This window comes from Myotis myotis, unplaced genomic scaffold (assembly GCF_014108235.1).
Source record: "Myotis myotis isolate mMyoMyo1 unplaced genomic scaffold, mMyoMyo1.p scaffold_m19_p_9, whole genome shotgun sequence".
Classification (NCBI taxonomy): Eukaryota; Metazoa; Chordata; class Mammalia; order Chiroptera; family Vespertilionidae; genus Myotis; species Myotis myotis.
In genome coordinates, this window is record NW_023416401.1 from 44,094,541 (window position 1) to 44,121,847 (window position 27,307).

Sequence of the window (27,307 nt, forward strand, 5' to 3'; positions counted from 1 at the left end):
GATCTTTTTCACATAAAATATAATTCAAATTTAATGTTATGCACTTAAAGAAAAAGTATACATTTTTGCTTTCATTGTATTTTATTTAGCAGTTTCTCTACATTTAACATCGCCTTTTATGCTTAATATTATTTTATTTTTATTGCATCTTTCCTGTGGAAATTTTCATGGTAGTTGACAATAAGCAATTTCAATGTTTAAGGAAAGGAGTTTTAACATGAAAATTAACAAATTAAATTACAATTATATTATGCCTCAATGTTTTTAAATATTTTAAGTCAGTTTCCTCAATTCCAGGTTTCATTATGTATTTTGGTGTTGGCATTCTTAAGTTTAATTAAAGGCTTTATTATGAGGGAAACATAAATCCAGCATTGATATAAAATATTTTTGAAATCATAACATTGCTTAATCAGTTCTCAACATCTCAGCATTTATATAGCTTTTTATAAGCCCTTCGTTTTCTGTAAAGCCAATAATATCAAATAAATAAGTAAACTAAGGTTTGTTGTCATTGTATGTACATCTTTGGAATGAAATGTGGCACAGTTTTTCTGTGGCATGATTTTTTTTACATGGCAGACCTCTGTTATTCTTGCTGAACAGGACATGATTGCCACATGATTGCTGGGGCCTTGCATCTGAGCTCTCCAGAGTAATTCTCACCAGAAATTGGGAAGAAAGTATAGAAACACAGCGAAAAAGAGAAAGTAAGCAGAAAAGAAGATGAGAGAGAGGAGGGAGAAAATGGAGAAGTAATTTAGATTCATCAGGGCTTAAGTCAATGGCAGATAAAAAATAAAAAGGACATTTCTATGTAAATCAGTGGAAAATAGAACTTATTATAGAGATATGTCTGTGTGTTTTAGGAATAGAATATCCTATCTAATAATAGACAAACATGGTAATTGACCATACCTTCACTATGCCTCCCATCGGCTAATCAGCATGATATGCAAATTAACTGGCAACAAAGATGGCGGCTAATTTGCATATTGCAGGCAGGGCAGAACAGCACCATCCCGCCTGCCCTGCCGCCATCCTGGCCTGCTATCTGCAACCTGGGGCAGAGGGCGTCCGTGTGCGACCCGACCCAGGGCGGCCGGGTGGGGCAGCAGCAATCGGCTGGCCCGCCCAGGCGTCCTGTGTGTGACCTGCCCAGGGTGTCCCATGTGCGACCCGACCCGGGGCGGTGCCCCAACACCCAGTTTGGCCCTGCCATGTGCACAACCTGGGGCAGCGCCTCAACCCCTGGATCAGCCCTGCCGCGTGCGTGACCCAGGGAGGAGGGGCAGGCACCAAGGGATTGGGCCTGCCATCTGCCACCCGGGGAGTGGGCCTAAGCCAGCAGGTGGTTATCTCCCGAGGGGTCCCAGACTGTGAGAGGGCACAAGTGGGGCTGAAGGACACCTTCCCCACCTCCCCTCCCCTGCCAGTGCACAAATTTTTGTGCACCGGGCCTCTAGTATATGTATACATGCACACTCATATATAGGTATGTGATATATTTGTTCTCCTGTTTTTTTTCTTTTAGCTGCTTTTTAGAGATTTTTTTGTGCTATTAATATTGGAAAATTGAACATGTAATAAATTTTCAATGACTATCAGAAATTTCAAAAGAATGCATTGCTTGTTTGCTCTATTTGACTAATAGATAAAGAAGAAATTTTTATAAATTATAATATTTTATACTATATTTTTTCCTAAGGAACTATCATAATATTAAAAATAATACTGTAATGTAAACATTGTAATCATTAAGTTGAACATAACATCTCAATCAGTGATGGATCCTCTGGACTAAAAATTGCCTCATGTTTAACTTGAAATGAAATTGCATTTTCAGAATAGAATATTCATTTGAGGAAGAAGTACATGCATGTGATGAGATGATGAGCATGGGGATGGTCCAATACCCCCATTCCCATACTTGGCAGTTGGTGTTGGCCACAGCCTTTTAGGTCAGCTTAGGTCAAACATTATATGCAAAGTTCTGGAGGAAGGAAGGACTAAGGTGAAGAGGCTGGTCAGGATTCAGATGCTCTAAGGCAGTGATTCTCAACCTTCCTAATGCCGTGACCCTTTAATACAGTTCCTCATGTTGTGGTGACCCCCAACCATAAAATTATTTTTGTTGCTACTTCATAACTGTAATTTTGCTACTGTTATGAATGGTAATGTAAATATCTGATATGCAGGATGTATTTTCATTGTTACAAACTGAACATAATTAAAGCATAGTGATTAATCACAAAAACAATATGTAATTATATATGTGTTTTCCGATGGTCTTAGGCGACCCCTGTGAAAAGGTCGTTTGACCCCCAAAGGGTTCGCAACCCACAGGTTGAGAACCACTGCTCTAAGGTGATGAGGCTGGTACTAAGATGACCATAGTAGATGGAAAAGGAGGTTTGTAGTGAGCAATTTTACAAAGAATAATTGAAAGCTCTTGGTGTCTTTTTGATTGAAAGAAAGTGTAAAGTCAAGTTAATTTTATTTTTGAACTTTCAGCTCAGGTAATCAGGAGAAGGCTAACGACTGATAAAAATGAAAAGTCTAAGGGAATATAACTGATGCGAGCTCATCAATCATACTCTGGCTAAACAGGAGAGACCTAATTCTCCCTTCCAAACTAAAAATTATGATATTGATTTATACTATTTTAGACCATTACTTTGGGGAAGACTTGGATTATTTTCAGACTTCTTAATGAAATAACTTTAGGTGCTCTTATATTTGAGTGATAGAAAATTGAGCAAAGGGAGTCCAGATTTAGCCAATGTCTTAATAAACAGCTTGGTATTCAACTGCAGCTCAAGGGCACCTGAATCACTCAAGGTTTTCATAATGCAACACGATTTTTATAATTATACAAATTTTTGTAAAAGCCAATGGAAAGAAATGTTAGTATAGCACCACTAAAAATTCTAAGATACATTTCAGAGAACTGTCTGAGTTGTATGTATGTGATAGGGGCTGGAAATGTGCTTAATTTTTACAATCCTCAGATGATAAATTTGGGGTCCAAGTGAACCCCAGCAGTCTAGCTCTGTCTAGAGCTCTAGCATCTACACTTCTATCCAGTTCACCAAGAGGGGGGTTACATTTCTAAAAAGGAATTCTTTCTGAGAGGCAGAAGTGTTTGAGGAGCTTTGGTCTTTCTTAACATATGGTTCAACACTGGAGACCTGACCCTGATCACTTGTATTCTCAAGTGGCATACTCATTATTCAGAGACCCACTGATACTTCCTGAATCACTGTAATATTAGGGAAATGAGTACCAGGAGGTCCAATAGAGATGAAAGGATTTTGAAAAATTTTTTAAATATTAATTCCCCTATACTTAAAATGGGCCAAGGTTATTTGCTAGAGGAGAATAAAAGTAAGTGATGATTCTTTCAGATAGCTGCCTGCATCTAAGGACCTGGAATTTCCAGCTGTGACATTAGACACAATGCTTTTGTAGTAGTGCCTTCATACCCATTTAGATTAGCTCAATTTTAACATTATCTAAAATGTAGGTGTAATTTCTAAGCTAAAATGTCTTTTTGTACCTAGTACATGTTGTTATGTATTAAGGAAAAAGTAGATATTTGGGCATTTATGAGTATCTGGCATTATTTGGCTATTTGTAAACATGCAGTAGAAACTATGTCAGAGTTTTCGGCAGGAATTCTTCAGCCGATCATTTGGGGAAGTGAGGTGAACTCCTTATTAACCCCAAAGTTAAATGCTGTCTAGTGGAAATAAGTGCAGTGTGCAGAGTAAACAGTGAGGCTACAATGGTATTTGATTTTGCAAATAATCACTTTGGAGCAGCAGTAATATTTTAAATATATTTTAAAAATAATATGTTAGGTATTTTTTACCCATTTATCACCCCGGACCTAAAATTCAGAATTGTATTTGCATGGGATAACTCATATTTCTAGAGCACTGCATACTTGAAGAAATCTATATTGTTATCTGTTATCTAGTCAATATTCCCAAGTTCCCCCCCCTTTCCACATCAAGCCCAGTTGATATTTTTATCTAATATTTTAGAAAGAAGGAAATTGATGCCTGAGAAGGTAGGATTCTGTCAATAATTGTTGTTACATAATATAGGCTTAACATCATTAAATCTTTCTGCTGAATTCTTTTCAAAATAAATATCCAACCTACTTTTTGGTTGTATGTTTTGGTTTTGCTTTTAAGCTCATTCTGTTTACCATAAAATTCTTATATAAGCTTCTTTAAACTACTTGCTGGGTATATCATTTTGTAGCCTTTAAGTCTCAGTTGTCCTATATCATTACTCATTGCACGTGGCTTTTATAAAAAAAAGTGTGTCGCAGCATTTTGTTGATTTGAAGAGCAGACGGATGGTTAGAACTCAAAGATTCCAACCTTGGCGAAAAGAGATGAGCCTTGTGACTTAGAAATGAGGACACACTTACTTTTAATAACAGAATATGGTAACTTCAGCCCTTTCTCCAGACAAGCAGAATGTATCCTCTTCTATTCATTCCATGGCTTTCTCCAGGATTTGTCAAGAGGGGCCTCCTGTGTGCTTTCACTCCAATCTATTGGAGGGCAGCACTTGGCTTTTCACATTTGCTTTCCCCCCCGTCCTGCACTGGCTCCCTTGGCCCTTCTGTACTGCTGGTGCCTGGCACATCCATTCTGGTGTCCTTGCCAAGGCCACCAGCAGAGAATGCTCCCAATGCTGCCAATTAAAGGTCTTTCCAGCTGTATGTAGAAGGGGTGAGGCTCACCAAATTCAGGAAGCACAATAGATCTTGAGGCTCCATTTGCATGGCTTATACAGGTTTATTGTGTCCACACTATATTTATTTAGCTGTAACTTTAAGGCTTTCCTGTGATGCTTGCATTTGTATTTTTTTAAATGAAATGGAGAAAATCTACCTTTTCTTATCAAATGTTTTAATGTTTTTATTTTTATGTGACATTGTTTATTAGCACACAGTGACAGAGTGGGATGAAAGAGGCTGATGTGAAGATAAGCCACCCCCACACCACACAAGTGTACACACACACACCACTTGTGCTGTCACCCCACATTCAGGTTTTGGCCGCTGCATGCTATCCCTCTGCAGCCTTGTGCACGCTCGCTAGCCCTGTCCCCAAGCAATGCAGTTATTTGCTCCCAGACTCTCACATGGCATCATGAAAAGTGCTCCCACTCTTCTGGGCATAAAAGTTCAGACCCCGCTCCTTACTACCACTGTGTATTAGCTCTAACCTCTTCTGTGGTCAACATCTTCTCCCTGATTGCAAATCAACACAGTTGTGCATATCAATAAACATGAATGCATAATGGGAAAGGAGTGAATGGGAAGTAGTAGAAAGAGGAGGGCTTCAGAAATGTTTTATAACTAAGCGTTAGCACCACCATTGTGCAAAGTGCTCTACTAACCCAGCTCTAGTGAAAAGGGTGGTTCAAAGGGGAGGGTTGTTCATTTTGGGTTTCATGTGATTTAGGATGGACTAACTTGGGTGAGTGAATGACAGTGTTCTGAGAGAATTGGGGGAGTGAAGTTTGCTAATTATCCATCAAGAACTTCCCTGGTTTATCTTGGATAGGAAAAAAAAAATTGTTCTATGATAGCTAATTCAAATATGCAAACACCAAACACCAGTTTTGAACAATCTGTTTTTCTTTAAATCTTATTTATTTCTTGTCATTCCAATGAGTTCTTCCCTCCTTCCATTAAGCTGTTTTTTATTCTATAAAGTAAATGCATATTTTCCCCACAAAACAATATTATTGCCTTGTGACTATCAAAAAAAAAAACACAAAAATAAAAACAAACATAGTAAAAACCTACTTAATGTGAACATAAGCAAAATCCAGCGTCTGTGCACTCATTTGTAAGAGTTGTTCTCCCAATTTATTTAATAATATAAATACAAGCATCACGAGGCACCTTCATATTTTACTGCTAAATAAATAAAATAAGGAAGCAAGAAAGCCATGAAAATATTAACTAACATTTTAAAGGACTTGAAAATTTCCTTCCTGAAATTCTTGTAAAGTTTGATTTCCTAAAATTCATATATGAGTAAATTAGATGTTACACTATGAAAAAAGAAGGCAAGGTGTGTGAACTTGATCTCTGTGCTGCCATTAAGACTGAAAGGCAAACTCCATGTAAAGCTATAATTGCCAACCCAATATTTCGAGGTAACAGTAGACCTTTAAAAAAGGTTTAAAATGTTCTGCTATGATTTTATACTGGAGTGATGTTGCTTCTAGACAAGATTGAAATAAATCAGATTCTTAAGATTTGATGGAGCAAACTATTTTAATACTGTGCTGTCAAGATTCTTTTGCAAATAATTTTAAAACAGCATCTTAAATTCAGTTAACTGATTTCAAGATTTCAAAAACTATAAACACAGTGCTTTTCTATGTTGAGTAGGAAGCCAGGGATTAACAGTGGGGTGGGTTGCAGAGAAGCGAAGAAGGATGGAAATGGGAAAGTGGCCATTGACATGGACAGTTATCGATGCCATGTCTGGTTTAATACAGATATGCCCACAGACATCACAGGGCTTTCAAAAGTCAGTAGAGATGAGAAGTGGAGACATTATGGAGCTAATGACATAATTTGAGATGTATGAGGTTGTGAAAGATTGAGAAGAATATTGATTAACTTTTTCTAAGACAGCTGTCAGGTAGTTGAGTTATGCAAAGCAAACATCAAAGGATCAAAGTTGATTTCTATAATCAGAAGGTTTTGTAAATATAATTACATGGACAAGTCAGGCAATTACTTTTCCTCATAAATGCTGTTCTGGGAATGTCACTGTGTCCTGTGGTAATGAAATACTTGAACTGTATACAAACAACATCCTCATTATAGCTAAAAAAAAAAAATTTAGAAATATTTCGGGATTTGAGATATACAGATAGCTACTAAGTTATTTAGGTTATAAGTTAAAACAAGTTGCATATTTCTAAAGTTGTTGAACTCCCATTTTATTTATTTGTAAAATGAAGATGCTTCTGATTTGATTCAGTAATATTCTCATCAGATAAACAATGATTCACTGAAAATCCATCTATAGCATGGCTGGTATTGTGGAAATTCCTTTGGGATATGAAATAAAGGCATTGTACAAGCCTGAGTTAAATTGTAACTTAGAGTTTTGTTGGGAGAAGGCATTTATCTCTGATGCCAAGATGGGTTATGTTAGAGCAGAAATTCTGAAATATTGGAGTTTCAAAAGGCTTATCCTCTTTTAAAAAATACTGAAGACCTCAAAGTGCTTTCGTTTATGTAGCTATATCATTCAATATTTATCATATTATACACTTAGGGTAAAATTTTAATTAGCTATTTATTAATATATAGAAAAATTACATTAATAAACCAATGATGTGTTAACATAAAAACATTTTAAACATTTTGTTAATATTGAAATATTAATTAATAAATATTAAAATAAAAACTAGATAGTTACATTGTTTCACATTTTTGTAAATCTACTTAATATCTTGCTTATTAGAAGGCAACTAGATTCTCACATCTGCTTCAGCATTAAATCTGTTGCAATGTGTCTTCATGGGTAAAATATATGAGGAAACTTTAGCCTCACAGAGATATATAACTAGAAAAAAAAATATTTTTGTAGTCTTTTCAGATGGATACTACTTCAAACCTCAAAAAGCAATAGTTTCTTAAAGGTTAGTTGCAATGAAGAATGTGAAACTCTATCAATGAATTTTTATATTCTGTTACATTAAAATCTATCAATGTATTTTGTTCTTTGAATGCCTCTTTAACCCCCATGTGGTTAACATCATGCCTTACTAGTTGACAGTTATTGGATCACAGTTATACATATCTTCCAAATGTTGACACATTTTATTATTTAAGGCAAAAAATAATATTTGTTCAGATCAACAGTCACACTTAAAAATTCTTAAGGCTTGAGAAACTGTCAAATATACATTGATTGCTTGAAGCTTGAATTTTATCACTTGCAGCCAACATTGTCAATTGTTCCCCTTAAAATCAACAAATTTACTATGTTCAGCCTGAAGCAAAGATGTGCATTCAAAATTTTAAATTAAGAAAAGTAATTTTTAGTGCTTCATCAAGGGTACTTTTTTTAATGATTTGAGAGAGATAGATAGATAGATAAATATTGATTTGTTATTCCACTTATTTATGCATTCATTGGTTGCTTCCTGTATGTGCACTCACCAGGGATTGAACCTGCAACCTTGGATGAAGGTCTAACAAACTGAACTACCCGGCCAGGCCTCATTAAGGAGACTTTCAAGTAAAATAGTTCTTTGCCCACAAATGCATAGGGATAAGTTGTACAGGCAATGCTAACCATGAAGATTGGTGCTGTTGTCTCATGTTAGGGCATCAGCAGTTTCATTCACCATTGACTTTGCTCCATCAACACAGATGTTCTCCTACAAGTCATAAGATTCCAGTTATCCAATGTTTTGAATACTTCATCACTCCATTTTGCTGCCAAGCAGCCACATGAAAGCAGCCTTCGATGATTACCCCATGCTGAAACTGGACAAATTCAAGCAAAATAAGCCAGCTCAACCATGTCTGCACATTTGTCTATTTGTTACACAAACAAGATATTAACTCTGTCTTCTTGCTTCACCTAAAATTGAAAATCAGAGTGCTACTGTATGGTTAGACAGCAGCTGTGTCCTGGGATTTTTTTCCCACTGACTTTTATCCAGTAGCCATTCAGCAGTGGCAGCTGTTTGATTAGTTTCCTGAGAATCTGTGTGGGCTTCTCCAGTCAATGCAACACAGTAACCTATTTTGTAAGATATTCCAGCAACTTTGTCATTTTGAGTTTCAGAGTGGTGACAAACAAGTTTAAGCTTTTATTTCTTTTTGTTTTGAAATACTACTTTTTCAAAAAACTTCCTCCATACAAAAAATAATATAGAATAACTATCCTATATAATGAAACTCTAATATGTAAATTGAGCGAACGGCAGAACGACTGGTTGCTATAATGTGCACTGACCACCAGGGAGCAGATGGTCAACACAGGAGCTGCCCCCTGGTGGTCAGGGCACTCCCACAGGGAGAGCGTCGCTCAGCCAGAAGCTGGGCTCATGGCTGACGAGTGGAGCAGCGGTGGCAGGAGCCTCTCCCACCTCCGGGGCAGCACTAAGGACCCCTCAGGAGATGTCAACTGCCAGCTTAGGCCTGCTCCCCTAAGCTGGCAGTCGGACATCTCCTGAGGGGTCCCGGACTGTGAGAGGGTGCAGGTGGGGCTGAGGAATGCCCCCACCCCCAGTGCATGAATGTTGTGCACCAGGCCTCTAGTTTTCTTTAATATGAAACATGTTATTATATATTTATACAATTATTATATTAACATTTATTATTTCATTATAAAACAAATGAAAAATTATTTATGTGGTTTCTTTAATGTGAAAAGATGCATTGCAGACTTTTGAAGGGAAAAGTAGATTATTTTCTTTCTTGACTCAATGGTACCATGTCACATCTAAAAATGCTGAAAAGAAATTTGCAAAACAGAGTTCTTTGACTCAAGGATGTGAAGAATCTACACCAAAGCAAATGCCAAAATTCTAAAATAAGAAACAAAAGTATAAGACAATCTTTTCTTCTCCAGGCTTTCTGGATATTAAAATTTAACTTATTGTGTGTGATGCAACACAACATTTTTGAATCAACTGATTGCAAGAACTAGCTCCATTGTAGCCTCAATTTGAGATCAATCATTTAAGAAAAAGAACCAAATTTTTCAAACATAAATATGATGAGCTCTTTGAAATCCAACAAATATTTGTTATAGCTACAAACTGGCAGTGAACAACACTGCCAACGCATCTTCATGGATGAGTTATCATATCGGTTGGAGAAGCACACACAGTAGCTGAGATATTCCGCTTTTCAAGAGCTAATTATGTCTACATTTGAAATATTCAATACTTTTCAAGCAATTCTTTGTTTCCAAATAATGTTGCAATCAAACTGTCACAATAAAATTACTAGAAAATATTTTTTCTGCCGGAATCACAATAAGGCAAATTACTGACATTTATAAAGCTGAAGGACTGATAGCTTCTGTCATTTGTTTGTTCCTCGTGCACAGCTTTCCCATTTCGTTTGGAGTAGATTTCTCCTTTCCATAGGTAGGAGGCCTCTTTGAAATGCTCTGTGTGATCCTTCTCACCACCTTTAGACATGGGCAGTGCAATGGTGGTGGAGAAAGTGTCTGTCAGTCCAATGGGAGAATGTGGTCAACAAAACAAGTAGCAAAATAATAGTCAACTATAGTAACAAAAGAAACAATACCACTGTAAACAGGGTCGCCCCAGGAAGACCTTTCTAAGAATATCATATTTGATTTAAGAACTGAAAAATGAGAAAGATCCAGCTCTGCAAGGACCTGAGAGAAAACCATTGCAGATGGGAAAGGGTTTAAGTTCAAAGCCCTGAGAATAAGAACAGACTGGGGTCCTGGGAAGCGGCAGGAAAGAGAAAGGGTCAATGTTCTTGAGAGGAGAGAGCAGAGGTGAGCAGTGGGGGTTATTTGGGGTCAGGTGGTAGGGGCAAGAACACAGGGCTTTATAGTCCATGAAAAAGAGTTCTGGTTTTATTCCAACAGCAATGGAAAGCCAGAGTGTATCATGGTTAGATTTAAATTTATATTTTAAAAAATGTATTCCAGTTGCATAGTGGAGAGTAGATTGGGGGGGGGGGGTCCTAGAATAGGAGATAACTTAGTCAACTTCATTGCACTTCTGCATAACAATTTGTCATTATCCTTGAACAACCTGAGCAATTAGTCCGTCTTAGTATTCTTAAATTCAGTGTCCACTGTTTTTAAAAATCATTGTATTGTTTGTATTTGTTTGTTTTCACAGATTGTATGGGCCATTAGTTATGGTGATGATGACATGACTGGTGGCTAATTCAAATGGAATTGCAGAGATAATTTTTCCTAACTTTTTTTTAAACTATCAGTGCATTATACAAAGACAAAAATAAATTTTCAATTGCAAGAACTGGCATTTCTCTCGACATTGTCTGGCATGAGTTATAAAAATGACAAATGTTAGCCTTCAACTAGAAAATAGTATACCAGCCACATTTCCACATGATCATAGGAACAGCCGTGCAAGGCTGAAATATACTAATCCAAAAGGAGGTAGTGAATAATAATGACTATTAAGCATTATTCAAAATAGTGAAAAGGTTATAATGAATAATAAAAAATCTAAATAACTGAGGTGAGCAAACTGGATGTCAAAATAAGAGACAATGTGGATGGTCTCTTCAATATCAACAAAACTGCCTTGTGGTGACAACACATCTGAGTAACTGTATACAAAACATGGCTCTGCTCTTATGTACAGTTGGTATTAAATATACATCATTTGAAAGAATAACCAAATGCCTATTGAGTTAGATGAAGGGGAAAAGCCTGCTAGGGGTGTCCTAATCCTGGGTAATTATGTTGCTCTCATGTCTACTTTCATGGAAATTGCATTCAGGTACTTCTTTCTTTTTTTTCCAGAAAGGTAAAAGAATAAAGGAATTTGTATCTTGATGCAAAATGTATGACCACTTCTAATAATGTCCCATAGTAAACTGAGTCTAAATAGCAGGCGATATGACTAAATTGTAGCATGGCTGACCCACGCCTTCCATTTCAACAGATCAGTGAATGCTATGGTTTAACAAGCGCACAAACAACAACCTATGACGAGTACTGTGGGTCTGCAGTTGTGGGTTTAACGCATCCACACAGACACACGGATGTACATACACACACAGTCTTAACATCCAGAACTAACTCCCTCCAGAAAGAGCACTCTCCTTTCATATTTCAATCCTAGACTATTGCTGAGCAGTACCTTGAAAAATACTGTGTGGGGCAAAAGTAGGTTTACAGTTGTTTTTATAGAAATAATGCAATCATGAATAAATAACAATACAAGCATAAGCTCTGTATTTCGAATACTCACAACTGTAAACCAACTTTTGCCCCACCCTGTATATTTAACTTTACAAGATTTTAAATTTATAACAAATATCCTAGTAGTAAAATAAAATTAAATTTCAGAGTCATTTTTTAAATTGGACATGATGGGTCTCCAAGATAAATTATAGGCTTTGAAGCCTTCGCCCATAAATAAAAGAAAATCCAATTCGAAGTAACTGAGAGTAGAAGGACTCATATTGTTTTTAAAGCAAAGACCCTCAGGGGGTGACTGCAGGTTACTACCAAGCCCAGTGAACAGATAAGGACTCACTTCTCCAGCTCTCCATTCTGCTCATCATGAGCTCACTGTCAATATACCTGCCTTGTCATTATTATTATTATTGAGGAAAACTTTCTCAGCAGCCCTCCCGTGGGCTGACCTTTATATCATAATACCTTTAAATTATATCATGGACTAATTGGGAGATTCCCCTGGTCAGTGTAACTTTCATCATCATAAGCCTATCTCAAAATCAATTCCCAGGCATAGAAGGGAGACCATCATTTTGGGTTTTTATCATCTACGGACTTTTCTGAGACTCATGAGAAAGTAAGCTTCTCTGGCATTTATGTGAAGACTATGAGCAGATACCTGGACCTGCTGTAGGTTGAGAGGAAGCTGAGGAGAATGGGTGATGAGTAGTTACAACATGGAATGAAAACTTAGGGAAAAGAATAGAGGAAAAAGAGATTGTGCAGTCCACCACGTGTGCGGAGCCTTAGGTTTTACATTAACTCTGTGCTTCCAATATTTCAGCTGAAAATTGTGTTTCAACAATTTACAGAATCTTTCAAATCAGACAAAATAGTTGTATCTAGAATAAATGGCAGTTTACCCAGACTTTGAATTATCTAAGCATATATTTTACCAATATATCTATTGTCCAATTATGGAGTTAGAGATAATGAGTAAGATTCATATCTGATGATCTGAGGACAGAATGGCATTGGAAGGTGTTTTTGTGTGTTTTTTTTTTTTAAACAACAACAACACAACAGCTTATTTTATATTGATAAAAACTCTATAGTAATAACAATACGTTACATAAATTAACATTTCAGTCAATATTATCATGCAGTTCTGATTTAAGCATTAAATTATCCCTAATGTGGATTTTTAGGCAGATTTCTGAATCATTTAATGGTATGTTACACAACATCATGTAACGGTATGTTACTCAACATTTATTATTCTGTAATAAAGGCAGAATAACATTAATTGTCTTTTTCTCAATTTTTAAGATCCTGACTTTAAGGACCTTGGAGTTTTGAAACCATTACCAGGTTGGTAAAATAGATATTTAATAATGTTCAGAGGACTTTGTTTTCTGCTATGAAATATACTTTTGGTTTATTATTCAAGCTCCATTTTTGTGTTTGTTTGGCATTTTGTTATGTAGTGTGTGAGTTTGAAATGGGCGGTCCAGAAGGAATTGTGGAATCTATACAGATTATGAAGGAAGGCAAAGCTTCTGCTAGCGAGGCCGTTGATTGCAAGTGGTACATCCGAGCTCCTCCACGATCCAAGGTCAGTCTCAAGGTCAAACCCAGACTGCACAGTTGACTTGGGGAGTGTCTACAGCCTGAACAACCTTCCAGCAAATGAGATGTGCTCAGTGCATTTCAGAACACCACAATAAGCTATCATTTTATTTGGGTTTTGAATTGCAACTTGTCTTCCCCTGTTCAGTGTAACTTTCACATCATAAGAAATATGCAGATGGTGCCAAAGATCATTTTATAATCTGAACAATAGACACTACCATAGCTCCACTCCTGTGAAAAATGGATTGAAATGTTATCCCTAAGCAATGGTTCTAAGTATAATTAAACTTATGCTTTTTAACCTAAAATCACATTGAGGAAAGAAATAATCCAGGGTTTACAAATCCACAGATCTCTGGCAGATAAAATAGACCTGTAAAAAGGTCCATGGCAAACAGGACCTAGGAGAGTGTTAGTGATACCTGGAAATGTGAGGGGCAGGAGAATGATGTGATCAGATCCATATTAGGGAAAACAGTTTCCCCTGTGACAGAGGGGTTAACAGTAAGTAGTAATCCCCATCATGGAGACCAGCTTATGATGGTAGACAGATGAAGGGAACTGTACCTGTAGATACCACAGAATTTGGTGGCTGGATATTAAGACAAGGGGAAGAAGAGTCATCTTTGAGGGAGTCCGTATTGCAGGATATATTTTTGTCTTTCTTCACTTGGTTTCTCCTGCTAGGACTCTGGGATCTGCATATAATTTGGAAGTGTGACACCCTTTCCCCACTTTCAGTATGGAGATTTAGAGACCATGGTCCACCTCCCAGCTTTGTCACTTGCAGGTCACTTTGCATCTAAACAAATCTTTGAAAATATTAATTGCATAGCAAAGAAAGGCAGTGGTTCCTCCTTAAAAAAATATAAAAGGCTATTGGTGCCATAAAACTCAACTCACTTCATCTATTTACAAAAGAGCTGGGTTGCTCTTTTATGTTCTTTGACATAATCTGTGGTTTCATGTGCACGTGCTACATTTTTCTTAAACTCTATGAATGAAAGATTTTTTTTAAAGTATTTTTTTCCAGCTGGACACATATGAGTACCACCTTATTGTCACAGCTAGCATCTTTGTCACTGTCACTGTTACAGAGAGGGTTTTAATGGAAGTATAAACACACACCTTTTCCCAGCTGGTAAATAGGCTGTCTTTTGTACAATCTCAGAACAATACCCAATGAACCTGTCTGTTACAGAATTTGACATTCTACTACCCAAATGGGAAGCCACCTGCAGAGCAGGACAAAGATGGCTCAATTGTGACAGACTTTCTCTGTTAAATTAAAGGTTACAGTATAGGAAATGGCTTTGAATAACTGGATACAAGCAAGAACTGGTGGTGACTGCCTATGTGGGTTTTCTATTTTTATGGAGTTCCGAGCAGCTTATGAGAAACGACGATCAAAATAAAAATTAAACTCGAACTGGCTCTGGGTGAATATTTGAATGATAACTGGTGATTGAGACATCTTGCTTTTTTGGGTTCTATTAAAATGTATGTGAAGTACATAAATTAAGAATACAATAAATGATATCTGCTTTGTTTGAGAATAGTAACACAGATGGTCACCTTTAATGAGAATGTGATTAATTCAGTTTCTTAGAATTTGGAATACCAGTCAGGGAGAACTTTGGGAATCTATTACTCATTAGCTCATTTGACAGATGGATAAGCTGAGTCAGGGTGATGAAGTTTTATAAGGGTTAACAATGGGATGAGAGAAAATGCCTTTGTAAGCAAGTCTTTGGTATTCATATAGCTTCTAGGGCAAGGATGGTAGAAGGGGATCATGCTGTCTTGTTCTGGGTCTGGTACAGAAACAAATGTTGGGTGAAATCAAGTCATGTTAACTACTTGAATGTTAATTTCACGAAATTTGGCTTACTTATTAGTGCCAAGCAAAATGTCTGTCATCCAGTTAAAACTCATGGAAAAAATAAACTGATATCTATCTTAGAGAAATGGATGTGGTAGCAATCTTCCAAATTTTGAAGGCTGTCATCTGACTGGAATCATAGGATTAGGCTAGTCTGCTGGGGTTTAGTACTGCAATGTATTTGAATGTTTGAAACTGGAGAAATATAGCTTCTGATTCAACATAGATACGGTTTTTGCTTTTGTTTGAATAATGGAGCTTCCAAAAGATCAAATGAGATTCTATAGGAGGAATCCAAGTAGAGTTTGGCAGGAATTTTGTATAATAATTTAAAAAATCAAGTAAATTTTGGGCGCAGATAATATTAAACTCCTTTCAAGGCCAAAACTTGATGAGTCTGTAATGGATGACTGCCCAAATATTTGGCTAGTTAGTAACAGTGCTGAAAAAGATTTTCATCTCCTAATTCCCAGTACAGTCCACAAAAACACACTATGCGGGGACATGGTCAAATTTGTAAGTCAGGAAAAGAAATTGGTCAAAGGCATATAAAAATGTATAAATGGAGATAATTTAATGACTTTAGGTATTGGGAGAATAAAACTCTAGCTTTTAGTAATTACCCAACATTTAAAACTTCAAATTAATTTTGAGTACATTGCTCCTTATTTCAAAAATATTTTGAATAAAATTAGGATAAAGTAATCAGAAACCTTGACAAATATAATAAGTCAATTTCATAGTGATGTTGTGTTAATTATATAATGAACTTAATTGCTGTAGGCAGAATCTTCAAGATGACCCCTGAGATTTCCAGCCTAGTCCCTAGGACAGTGAGTGAGATAAAATATCACACACTTGATTATGTTAAATTCCTGGCAAAAGGGATTTTGCTGATGCAATTAAGGTTCCCAATCGGTTCACTCTGAGTTAATTAAAAGAGAGTTTATCCAGGTGAGCCTAATGTAATCACGGGAGCTTTTTAAACATCAGAGTTTTCTCTTGCTGTGGACAAAGGGCAAGTCAGAGTGAAGAGCTAAGGCTGACTTCTAGGAGCTAAAACAGACCCCTGGCAAATGGTTAAGAAAACGAGCTATAAAGACTTGGGGTTTCTGCCTCATATACTAGTATATGCTCTTAACAGAGACCGCAGTTAGCTTCCTAGTATTTCTAACCTACAGAGATGATAAATCAAGCTGCTCAATTTGCGGTAATTTGTTACAGAGCAAGGAGAAAACTAATCCAATAGACAAAGAATAGTAACTCTAATGGATCACAATGATACCTTTTAGAGTTCTAAAGATTGAGTTTGCCCTCATTATCTCAAAAAAGGGAAATGAGAATTTGGTAAACAAAGTGAAAAATTTAACTGGCTAGGTAACTACCAACGAAAATGTCACAGTTCAATTCTGTTTTTCAATGATATCTCAGTTTTGCACTACTGGAATTTGGAGGGCTACTCAGATGGACTTTTTAAATGTTTGATACTTATTTATTGTGATCTGAAAATAATGTTTATAATGTTATATTGAGATTTGTTGTAGGGTGTGTGTTTTACCAACATTCCAGAAAAGAGGTTGACATTCTGGCTTTCTTCTGGATGCTGCTGCCTCCCAAACTCATGGGGTGTCCTGCTGGACATAGCCCAGCATATCCAGTCACAATCAAACAGCAACTGCACAAGTCCTGGCTATATATACACAATATATATATATATATATATATATATATATATATATATATATATATATTTGAATAATGGAGCTTCCCAAAGATCAAGTGAGATTCTATAGGAGGAATCTATATATATATATATATATATATATATATATATATATATATATATGAGAGTTTATTTATTTATTTATTTATTTATTTATTTTTTAGAGAGAGATAGAAAGGAAGGAAGGGAGAGGGAGAGGGAAAGAGAAGGTTCAATGTGAAAAACATAGACCTGCTCTCTCCTGCACGTGCCCTGACCGGAAATTGAACCGGCAATATTTCAGTGTCAGGGACTGCATACACAAGTTTTTGAATGTGGCTTTATCAAAGTGTAAAGTTTTGAAACCATGGACAGTGTTTCTCAGACTGTGTGTATTTAATTTGTATTTTATTGGAGAAAAGTGTTCTGGCAAGTCTTAAATAACTGCCCCAAACAATGCGCGTTTTCTATACATCACTGTGATGTGAAGGGAGGCACCAGGTTGAACGGTCAGGATTAAATGTTTGTAAATATATTACTTAGCAAATTGTTGGCTAGATTTACCTGCTGTAAGTATACAAAAGGGACCCTGCTCTCCTTATTAATGTGATGGGAAGACAGATATCGCTAGAAATTGCTTACGCGTTCCGAAGCTTCCCAAGTCGTGTTTAATAAATCATTTTGTCAGCTCGAACTTCGTGATTGATTTGAAAGAAGAATGCATCCAAATGATTTACCGAGAGATTATAATTGGACTATTTTACTGGAGTTATAAATGTTTCTGTTGGTCATTTTCTCTTTTTTTCAGCAGAGAGACTGGGGGCTTTCTGTCATTTACTCCCCTGAGTAAAAACACTGTCATATGGCACCCTTTCCCTCAGTGATGCTATGGCACTAGCTTTAATTGCTGGAATATTGTTTAAAGTGTAATGCAGGGAGGGCTTTTACTTGAGGCCTGGGAGAGTGAGTGTGGGAAACCTGGGTCACTTTTCTGGCTAATGATATTTGTAGTAACAGCCCTGCACCCAGCAAAGCTACATACCCACTGGCTTGTTGTATTTCTTTTCTTGATTGATAAGGAAAAAGTTAAAAAATAATTGAATACTTCAGAAGTGAAGAATAAAATTGTTCACTTCCTCTGTAAATTAATATTCTGTTTAACAAGAATGGCCCTTAACTATAGAAGGCACATAGACATAGGTCATTGCAGTTCGCAAATCAATCACCTTCTAGGGAAAATACAGCTTCTCTCCAGAACTGTCACATGAGCAAACGTGGGCGGGATATACACACTGCCTCTCTAACGGTAGCAATATTCTTCTTTCAAATCACTGTATCTCTGGGGAAAACTGAAGACAGCCATTGACTTCAGAGGGACACATTTATTTTCACTGAACCTCACTTATATCTCAGTGGTCAATTTAGGAAAAGGGAGATGGTTTTGCCCCTTTAGGAAAAGGGAGATGGTTTTGCTTATTTACTAATTTTGTTGTAGCTTGTTTACTTTAAGATTTTAACTTGCTTTATAGAATATAAGCCTGTGAGAATTTTAAAAATACATATGTGAGGCTGTGTAGTGTGATACTGAGGGGCATATTGTCAGGACAAGCTGAATTCATTACCACTCTTAGGGGCCTGTGTCACTTTGAGAATGTTACTTAGGTTTTTCTAAACCTTATTTGTTTCATTTTAAGAGAGTTATGGCAACTGTTCCTTATAATTCTGCAACACACTGTGTCTTTTAGTTTTATGTTATAGTTTAGAGTTTTATAAATATGTTATTTTGAGAATTATAATATTAAAATAATGAAAATATCCTTTGTTCTATATCATTATTATGTGTAGCACTTAAAACACTAGCATTTAAATAATATGTGATGGATGTTGAACAAATGAAGTCATAAAGAAAACAGAAATTCCAATCAGCCATTGAACTAGATCTTGAAAATTCAGAAAGAAGTTGGTAGACAGAGAATGGAAAATGCTTACTTCTTGTAGAAGTTCTGTTATGTACATAAAAATAACTATGTGATGTTCAAAGATAAGAAGGAAAATTTGCCAGTTTATGGATTTTAATTTTTTTCATTATAACCATTTGGAAGCCAGGGAAAGATATTAGTATGAGTATTAGATTTGCTTTTTTAGAAGCATAACTTTTACTGGGGCAGGCATTGGAGGTGAACTGGCAAAACACCCAGGACAGTTGGGAAACTTGAAATATCACAGAAGTATCAGTGGAGGCTAAAAAACACTTTTCTGAGGGTTAAGTTAATAAGCATTAGTGCCCCTCTCAATGAGAATATCAAGGACAGAAGAGAGATTTATTTTATCTGAAATAATAAAAAAAATTTTAAATATGTTTTTACTGATTTCAGAGAGGAAGGCAGAGGGAAAAAGAGATAGAAACATCAGTGATCAAAGAAAATCATCTATCGGCTGCCTCCTGAACTCCCCTTACTGGCAATTGAGCCTGCAGCACAGGCACGTGCCCTGACCAGGAATCGAATGATGACCTCCTGGTTCATCGCTCGATGCTCAACCACTGAGCTACACCAGCTGGGCTAATAAAATTTATTAATGTGGGGGCGGGGAAAGGAGATCTGGAAAAAATTGTCTTATAAGATTCATAGATTGTGAAAAAATAAGAAAAAAAAGAATATTGAGTGATGAAAGAGTTGAATTTTTAATTGAATGCATTGTCTTTAGTTTATAAGTGATACATTAATAAGAGGGCGTTTAAGAGGAAAGAGCCTATAGGCATTCATGTTTTAAAAAATGTGAAACACTTCAGAAACATCTGTATGGAAGATGCCTTTTTGATTCCAGAACCCGCCCAGATAGCCTTCTTAGGGTGCCTGAGTTTTCACTTCTCACAGTTTGGCTTTCATCTTTCTGCCGTGATTTAATGGACACACATTTTCATCCCCGGCCCTCATCCTCGTGTTCCCCATCCCATCCTCAGTGCCTTGAGTAGTGTCCAAGACAAAGTAAGAGGCCAGGGGGTAGATGTTGCTGAATTAGTGGATAAATGGACAAATGACTTATTTTAAAATTTTTAAAATCTATCATTGGTTGAATTAATTGCTTGTAGTTTTTAATGCACATTGGAACAGAGTCAAATCTTAACTGTTGATCATAAAAGTATGTGTGAAGCCGTGTGATTGTGTGGGAGGATTATAGACCAAGGAGTTAGCATCGGTTCTCAACCTGTGGGTCGCGACCCCTTTGGCGGTCGAACGACCCTTTCACAGGGGTCGCCTAAGACCATCCTGCATATCAGATATTTACATTACGATTCATAACAGTAGCAACATTACAGTTATGAAGTAGCAACGAAAATAATTTTATGATTGGGTCACAACATGAGGAACTGTATTTAAAGGGCCAGAAGGTTGAGAACCACTGAGTTAGAGGGACCTCATGTCTAATTTCCAATTTATATCATCTGGGGTTTTTTTCATTTGAATGTGTCAATAAAACTTTATAGAGTTGTTGGGAGTCTTTAAAAATAACCTATAAAGTAGATTGCATAATAGCTTATATTCATTAAATGTTAATTAATTTGTATTTATGTGGCCTTAACTAAATGACTATTCTCTATATTAGGTTGAAAATAATCGTAGGTTAGCTATATATATAATCTAGCTCAAAAGTGAAGCAATGTAGTTCTGTGAAATAATTTCAACATAGTGAAGACAGAGACTACCTTTTAATAACCTTCTCTTTTCCTTTGGTATTAATACAAATTATCTATATCCATAGATTTTTGCAAGTAAGTGGGAGCCATGGAACTTTAACAGGAATGCATCATATTTGTACTGTTATAGGGAGAAATAGGACCATTTGGGGTAAAAATCCTCAGCCTTGGAAAATGGGACATTTACATAAAGAAAGGATAATAACATTTGAAAAAATATGAAACACAATTTGAACTTATACATCCTTCATTCTTGCTATCCACAGGGAAAAATAATACCATTGATTGCAATCAAGACTGTCTTGTGAGTCTGAGAAAGAGAAAGGGAGTTCTGGTACTCTACTTCTTTCATATTTTGATTCGGGGAAATTATTGTGTCCTTTTTGTGTTACAGATCTACTTGCGATTCTTGGACTATGAGATGCAGAACTCAAATGAATGCAAGAGGAATTTTGTGGCCGTGTATGACGGCAGCAGTTCTGTGGAGGATCTGAAAGCCAAGTTCTGCAGCACTGTGGCCAATGACGTCATGCTGCGCACAGGCCTGGGGGTGATCCGCATGTGGGCGGACGAGGGCAGTCGGAACAGCAGATTTCAGATGCTCTTCACATCCTTTCAAGAACGTAAGCTTCTGGGCTGGCTGTCCTTCCCATGTGTGCAGTGATGCAAGTCTCATAGCTGTTAGTGGTGTTTTCTCGGTGCAGTCTGAGCTCAGCAGGGTGTGGTTGGGTAACTTATAGAATCATGGAAAGTCCTTTTCCTTCTTTGGAATCCGGTGACAGGAGAGAGTTTTACCCATGACATTCTGTCTACTTATGTATCAAAACCTTGCTAAAGACGATTTCCACTATTTGGCTAGGAAATGAGTTCTCTGTATTTGGTTGAGCTTCTACAAAGTTTACAGAACTGATACAGCAGCGTCTGATGAAGTTTGAGTATAAATCTTAAAAACATATGTAGAAATATTTGGTAGGTTCTCTTCAGTAAGCTTCTCTTGAAGTCCCATTTATTTCAAATAGGTCTACACCTACAGAGTTTCTATTAAAGTGGGCAAAGAGAGAGAAATGCTTGGGAAGGGAGTAAATATAAAAAGTTTCAAAAAATATATAAAATGGCACAATGTGTGATACCCAGACCTAGGTACAAAGCATAGCAATTTCAGAAAATTGTGTTCTAACAAATAATGAGTCATAATAATAGATATATATTTGGGATATTCTTTAGAAACCTTGAATAATTCATGCTTAATAAATGAATGCAAATAGAAAATAATCCTGAGAAATTGGCTACCTTTAACAAATTGGCACCTTGTAATTTGAAGCTATACATTTTCAAATATATCTGAAATGTCAAGGATTTCTCAATGATAGGCACAGTAGCCAATCTTTTTCAATTCATAAATGCTAAATCTATCAGACAGTTATTTCGTATAGTGAATAAATAGTTCAGGTCTTAAATTCCTCTCTAATTATCCAATTGGAGAATTCTAGGACCCCAGAAGTATTGAATGTCACTCAGTCTTTCTAAATCTTGATACCATCATAGAGTGTGTTAAATAACTTACCCAGCATTTTTGCAGATTTAAAAAGCAGGTTGCTATCTATGTCTTCATTTCAGTAGTTGATCAAAATGTTAGAAATAGTCTGTCTTTATTTCAGCAAGGTATTTTTTTGGGGAAAAAGAATACCCAAAATTCTTGTCATGTTTTTTTGAAGAAATTCAGGCAATATTGGTCCCTTCCAACTCAGATTGATGAAGATCTATGAGTATTTAAATTTTTTCTTATGTAAGAAATGATGAATGATATTATACTGTGCATATATTATTAGAAATATTCCTACTTGTGAAAAAGGTAAAAGTTTCCATGCATATATAATTAAATTATTTCCAGAAGTCATTCAAGTGGGTGGACTTTTCAATGACTAATCCAGAAGACACAGAGTCCTCTTTCTCCATAGGAAAAAAACACTCTACATTTTATGTTCCTACACAGTAACAGATGATTACTCTCATTTGAATGATGAGTATTACAATGGCATTCTTTGTGATTATCTCATAAATTTACAATAATCTTCTATTGAAACTAATTTAGTCATTGCCTTTGTAGTTTTGCTTTAATATCTATCTAATGGAGATGGGCACATTTAGAGGTACTGCAAAAGAGATCATAACATTTTTAAGTATTAAGTGTGACTTGTATTCTTTAAGAAAGATAACTTATTTAACATTTAAATATATTCTGAAATGAACTGTAAAACTGATTAAACATTGTAACCACACAACCTTTGTTTAATCATGAGAAATATCAAAAGATCACAGTGTCAGTAACTAAGAGGTCATTTTGAGAGGTTAATGGTATGCCTAACAGAAGGCCTCCTGGAGAATTAAAGGTAATGACCTTCAGCGATCTCAGTAGGAGCCAAGGAGAGAAAAGGGATGATCACAAACAGATTTATGGGTGTGACTTTAGTGTAAGAGAGCAAAACCTAGTGAATTTTAAGCAAGGTCCACAAGGTTCTTGAGAAAATTATTTCAGCATAAACACTGTCAACTTGGACTGAAAGGGACAGCAAGTACAAAATACAGAAAGGTTGTCAGAAAACCAAAATCCTAATGGTGTGAAGCAAGTGATAAAACTACTCAGCTGCAAACGTATGTTGCCTTTCATGAGAAAGGAAGGATGACTCAGACAACAGAAGCAAGAGCTTGGAAAGAAAAGTCCACAGCTACAGAGGATTAAGTCATAGAACCTGAAACATAATCAAGAAAAATCAAACATTTCCCCCCTGCTGGATTTTAAAATTGTTTTGGACCAGTGGCTTCTGTTCACTTTCTATTCTCTTTTTGGTGAGCCAGAATCTTTATACATGCTATCTTATGGATGTCCCACCATTGTGTGTTGGGAGTGTTGGGGCAAGTAGCTTGTCTCTTTGGTTTCATGAGTACATACATAGAGGGGACTATACCTTTGGGACTGAAGGTCAGGCTTCTTCAAAGTCTGCTCTCAGGAGCCTCATTTGTACCATTTTAGATGACTGAGATGGGGAAAGTTTTGACTTTGAGCTGGTGAAATTAAGATGATATTTTGGACTTTGAATTGGTGTTGTAATGGAGTGATAATCTTGTGAGCCTTGGGAAAGAGTGAATGTATTTTGTACCTGAGAGGGAAGTGAAGCATTGGAGCCAGCGGGTGTCCTATGATAAGCAGAATTTTGTGATGACACCAATATTTTCACTCTGGGTGTACAAGCCTTATATATATATCTCTCCCCTTGAGTGCAAGAAAAATCTGTGAATATCATGGGGTGTTATTCCATGAGCATGTTACATTATGTGGCCAAAAGGTTATTACATAAGTAGGTAAGACCCTTAATCACTTGACTTTGAATTAATTATAAAGGAAACTTTCCTGATTGGTCTAATTATATACAAAATATATTAGTAAGAATTTTTATGCCTCTTTAAAAGGTCTAAATGTCAGGATGGAAGAAGTCAGAACTCTAAGCTGTAGCAAATACTCCTAGCCTTAAGGGATCACACTGCCGTGTTATAGATAGAACCATTTGGCAGAGAATGGTGGGGGACCTCCAGGAGCTGAGAATGTCCCCCAGTTGGCAGCCAGTAAGAAAGCAGGAACCTCAGTCCTACAACCCCAATGGACTGAATTCTTTCAATAACCTGAATGAGGTTGGAAGGTAAGAACCCAATCCACGATTCTCATGCTTCAGATAAGAACCCAATCCACAATTCTTTACCTCTAATGCATCCTTAATTTTAACATTCTGAGACCCTGAGGAGAGAACTCACTCAAACCAGACTTCTGACCTGCATAACTGAGATAATAAATGGGTGTGTTGGGTTTTTTTTAATATATTTTATTGATTTTTTTACAGAGAGGAAGGGAGAGGGATAGAGAGTTAGAAACATTGATGAGAGAGAAACATCGATCAGCTGCCTCCTGCACGCCCCCTACTGGGGATGTGCCAGCAGCCATGGCACATGTCCTTGACCAGAATCGAACCTGGGATCCTTCAGTCCACAGGCCGATGCTCTATCCAGTGAGCCAAACTGGTTAGGGCAAATGGGTGTTGTTTTAAGCCAGTAAGTTTGTAATGTCAATCTATGTTACTTAGTATATTACTTAAATATATTAAATACTATATTATATTTTTAATATATTTTTATTCCTAAATTTGATTGTTTAGGAGATATAGAAAGATATAACTGTAGGCAGTATAAGAAAAATATTCACCCCAACATCAGCTTAACCTTAAAGTTGGGTATCTACTATAGTTTTATTAACCGAATAATCAGTAAGTTTTCATTTTTGCACTATTCATATTCCTCAGTCCATTCATTTGTTCCTTCAGTAGGCACACAAGCACCCAGGCACTGATGGCAACCAGATGGATAAGATGTTTGTTCCCTTTAAGATGCTAGCACACTGATTCAAATTAAATTCAAGGGTGTGACTTACTTTAGAAAATGTTCAATTATATCTGGTACTCTGCTCCACACTCCCACCACACACTTCCTCATTTACTTTAGTAAGTTATCTACTCTAAAGCGTATTCTAAAAAGCCTAATTCTCTCCTTGTAGAGATTTTTCTCCATCATTTTTTTTAAGTTGGATCTCTACTCTTCTGCGAGGTAATAGATTATTATTTCACAGCTCAGTGTTATTATCTTTTCTTGTCTTGACCATTGTTAAACCTGCCATCTGCCTCTTATGCACATAATTTGCATTCTACACTGGATAGAGCAAATTCCTAATTTTTGGTATACAAATAAAATTGTCATATCACCTCAATTAACTAATTTGATGGATCCTAAATGGAAAAAAAGTATAGAAATTATAATTCAATAACTAATGTAAAAGTACAGAGTTCAGTAACACTGTGAATATACACCAAAAATATTAATTATATTTAATATTAATTATATTTAATATATATTAATTATATTTAACTTGAAACCATAATATTTAATTGCCCCACTAGAAAAAGCAAGACCAAATATGCTTACATATTAGGGGTGAATTCTAAGATCAAAAGTCATTATGCTCACTATGTACTTGACCAAGGAAAGAAAATATTGCCCATAGAGGAAGCAATGTTACCAATTATAACATAGACTAAAATGTAAATTGATGTTTTATTGATAGAGATCTCCAGCCTCACCATTATGAGTTTGTGTATTTTAAAAGTACTAAGACCACTGTATTAATACAGAAATATTTACTTATATATGTCATACAGCCATATAAGTAACAGATGGCACAGATTTCAGTATCAACAATATACAAAATATGCTGGAAAAATTGTGGGATGTGCCATATTTTGGTACATCTTTCTAAAATAGATACAGAACAGTGTGGATAAAGGAACATATCACTATGCACAAACCTACAAAATTTAAAATATGCATTTGTATATAAACATAGGTCAAATAAAAAGGGAAACACTGAACTGGAGACCAAATGGCAGCATAAAGGAGAGACAATGAGTAAATATTGTTATGATATAAAGAATAAAGTTTATATAAGACAATAGGAAAAAGTTCTATAGGCATACCAATAGAAAATGGGGCAAATGAAGTGAACAAAATTATAGAGAAGCATAAATGGCTCTTGGTAAAGGAAACAAACAACTCTGCATATTGGTAAACAAGGATATGTAAACCAAACAGGAATGAGACATCATTTTCTTCCATAAAAATGTTTCAAAAATAGCAATAATGAAATACCTGCTTTTGAAGATGATGTGATGAAATAAATATGTAGGCTAGTAGGAAAGTAAAAGTTTTCAAAAGGGAAATTTAGCCCTATATATCAAAATTCTAAACTAGGTACAAAATTATAGATACAGATAGAGACATAGATGTAGACGTAGACGTAGACATAGACATAGACATCAATATAGACATAGATATAGATGGCCCCATCTGTTGATCTAAAAAATAACCTAAGAATATACACTAGTAGTGAGTGTTTAAAATCATTTAAAAAGTGGAAATTGTTTGAATGGCTTGGTTAAATTGTTCTTGAAACATGTATATACAGATTAACTATTAAGATAATGGGATAGATTGATACTTTATGACCTTGAACTGTTTTGTTTTTTTTTTTTATTGAATTCCTTAGAAATTGCAGAATTGTCATTGAACTTTTGAGATCAACATTGTCTTAAGTAGAGCAGGGATCTGCCAGGGATCCTGTGGACATGAATGAAGGCAGCTCAGTCCTTGTAATTTTGGGTGGGATTTTAGGATATAATATACATTGATCTCTTTGGTTTTTGGCTTTATAGCCACTGTTCTTTATGTCTATTTCTGAAAATAGGCAGTATGCATTTGTCGTATGGAGATGGGAACAATTATTCTAAATAGTCAGCCTTTGAACTTGCAGAGTCACAACCCTGAGAGTAGTCCATTTATGCTTGGCTCTAATAGTTATTTCT

The 27,307-nt window shown here is 36.1% G+C and overlaps 1 protein-coding gene across 2 annotated transcripts in view; it reads left to right on the forward strand.

Moving 5' to 3' along the window:
- Positions 1 to 27,307, forward strand: part of NETO1 (neuropilin and tolloid like 1) — an 86,653-nt gene that overhangs the window by 44,346 nt on the left and 15,000 nt on the right. For both annotated transcript variants that reach the window (XM_036323430.1, XM_036323429.1), the window contains exons 5-7: positions 13,266 to 13,307; positions 13,424 to 13,551; positions 21,244 to 21,472. In XM_036323430.1, coding sequence (XP_036179323.1) covers positions 13,266 to 13,307; positions 13,424 to 13,551; positions 21,244 to 21,472 — 399 coding nt within the window. The remainder of the gene's footprint in view (positions 1 to 13,265; positions 13,308 to 13,423; positions 13,552 to 21,243; positions 21,473 to 27,307) is intronic.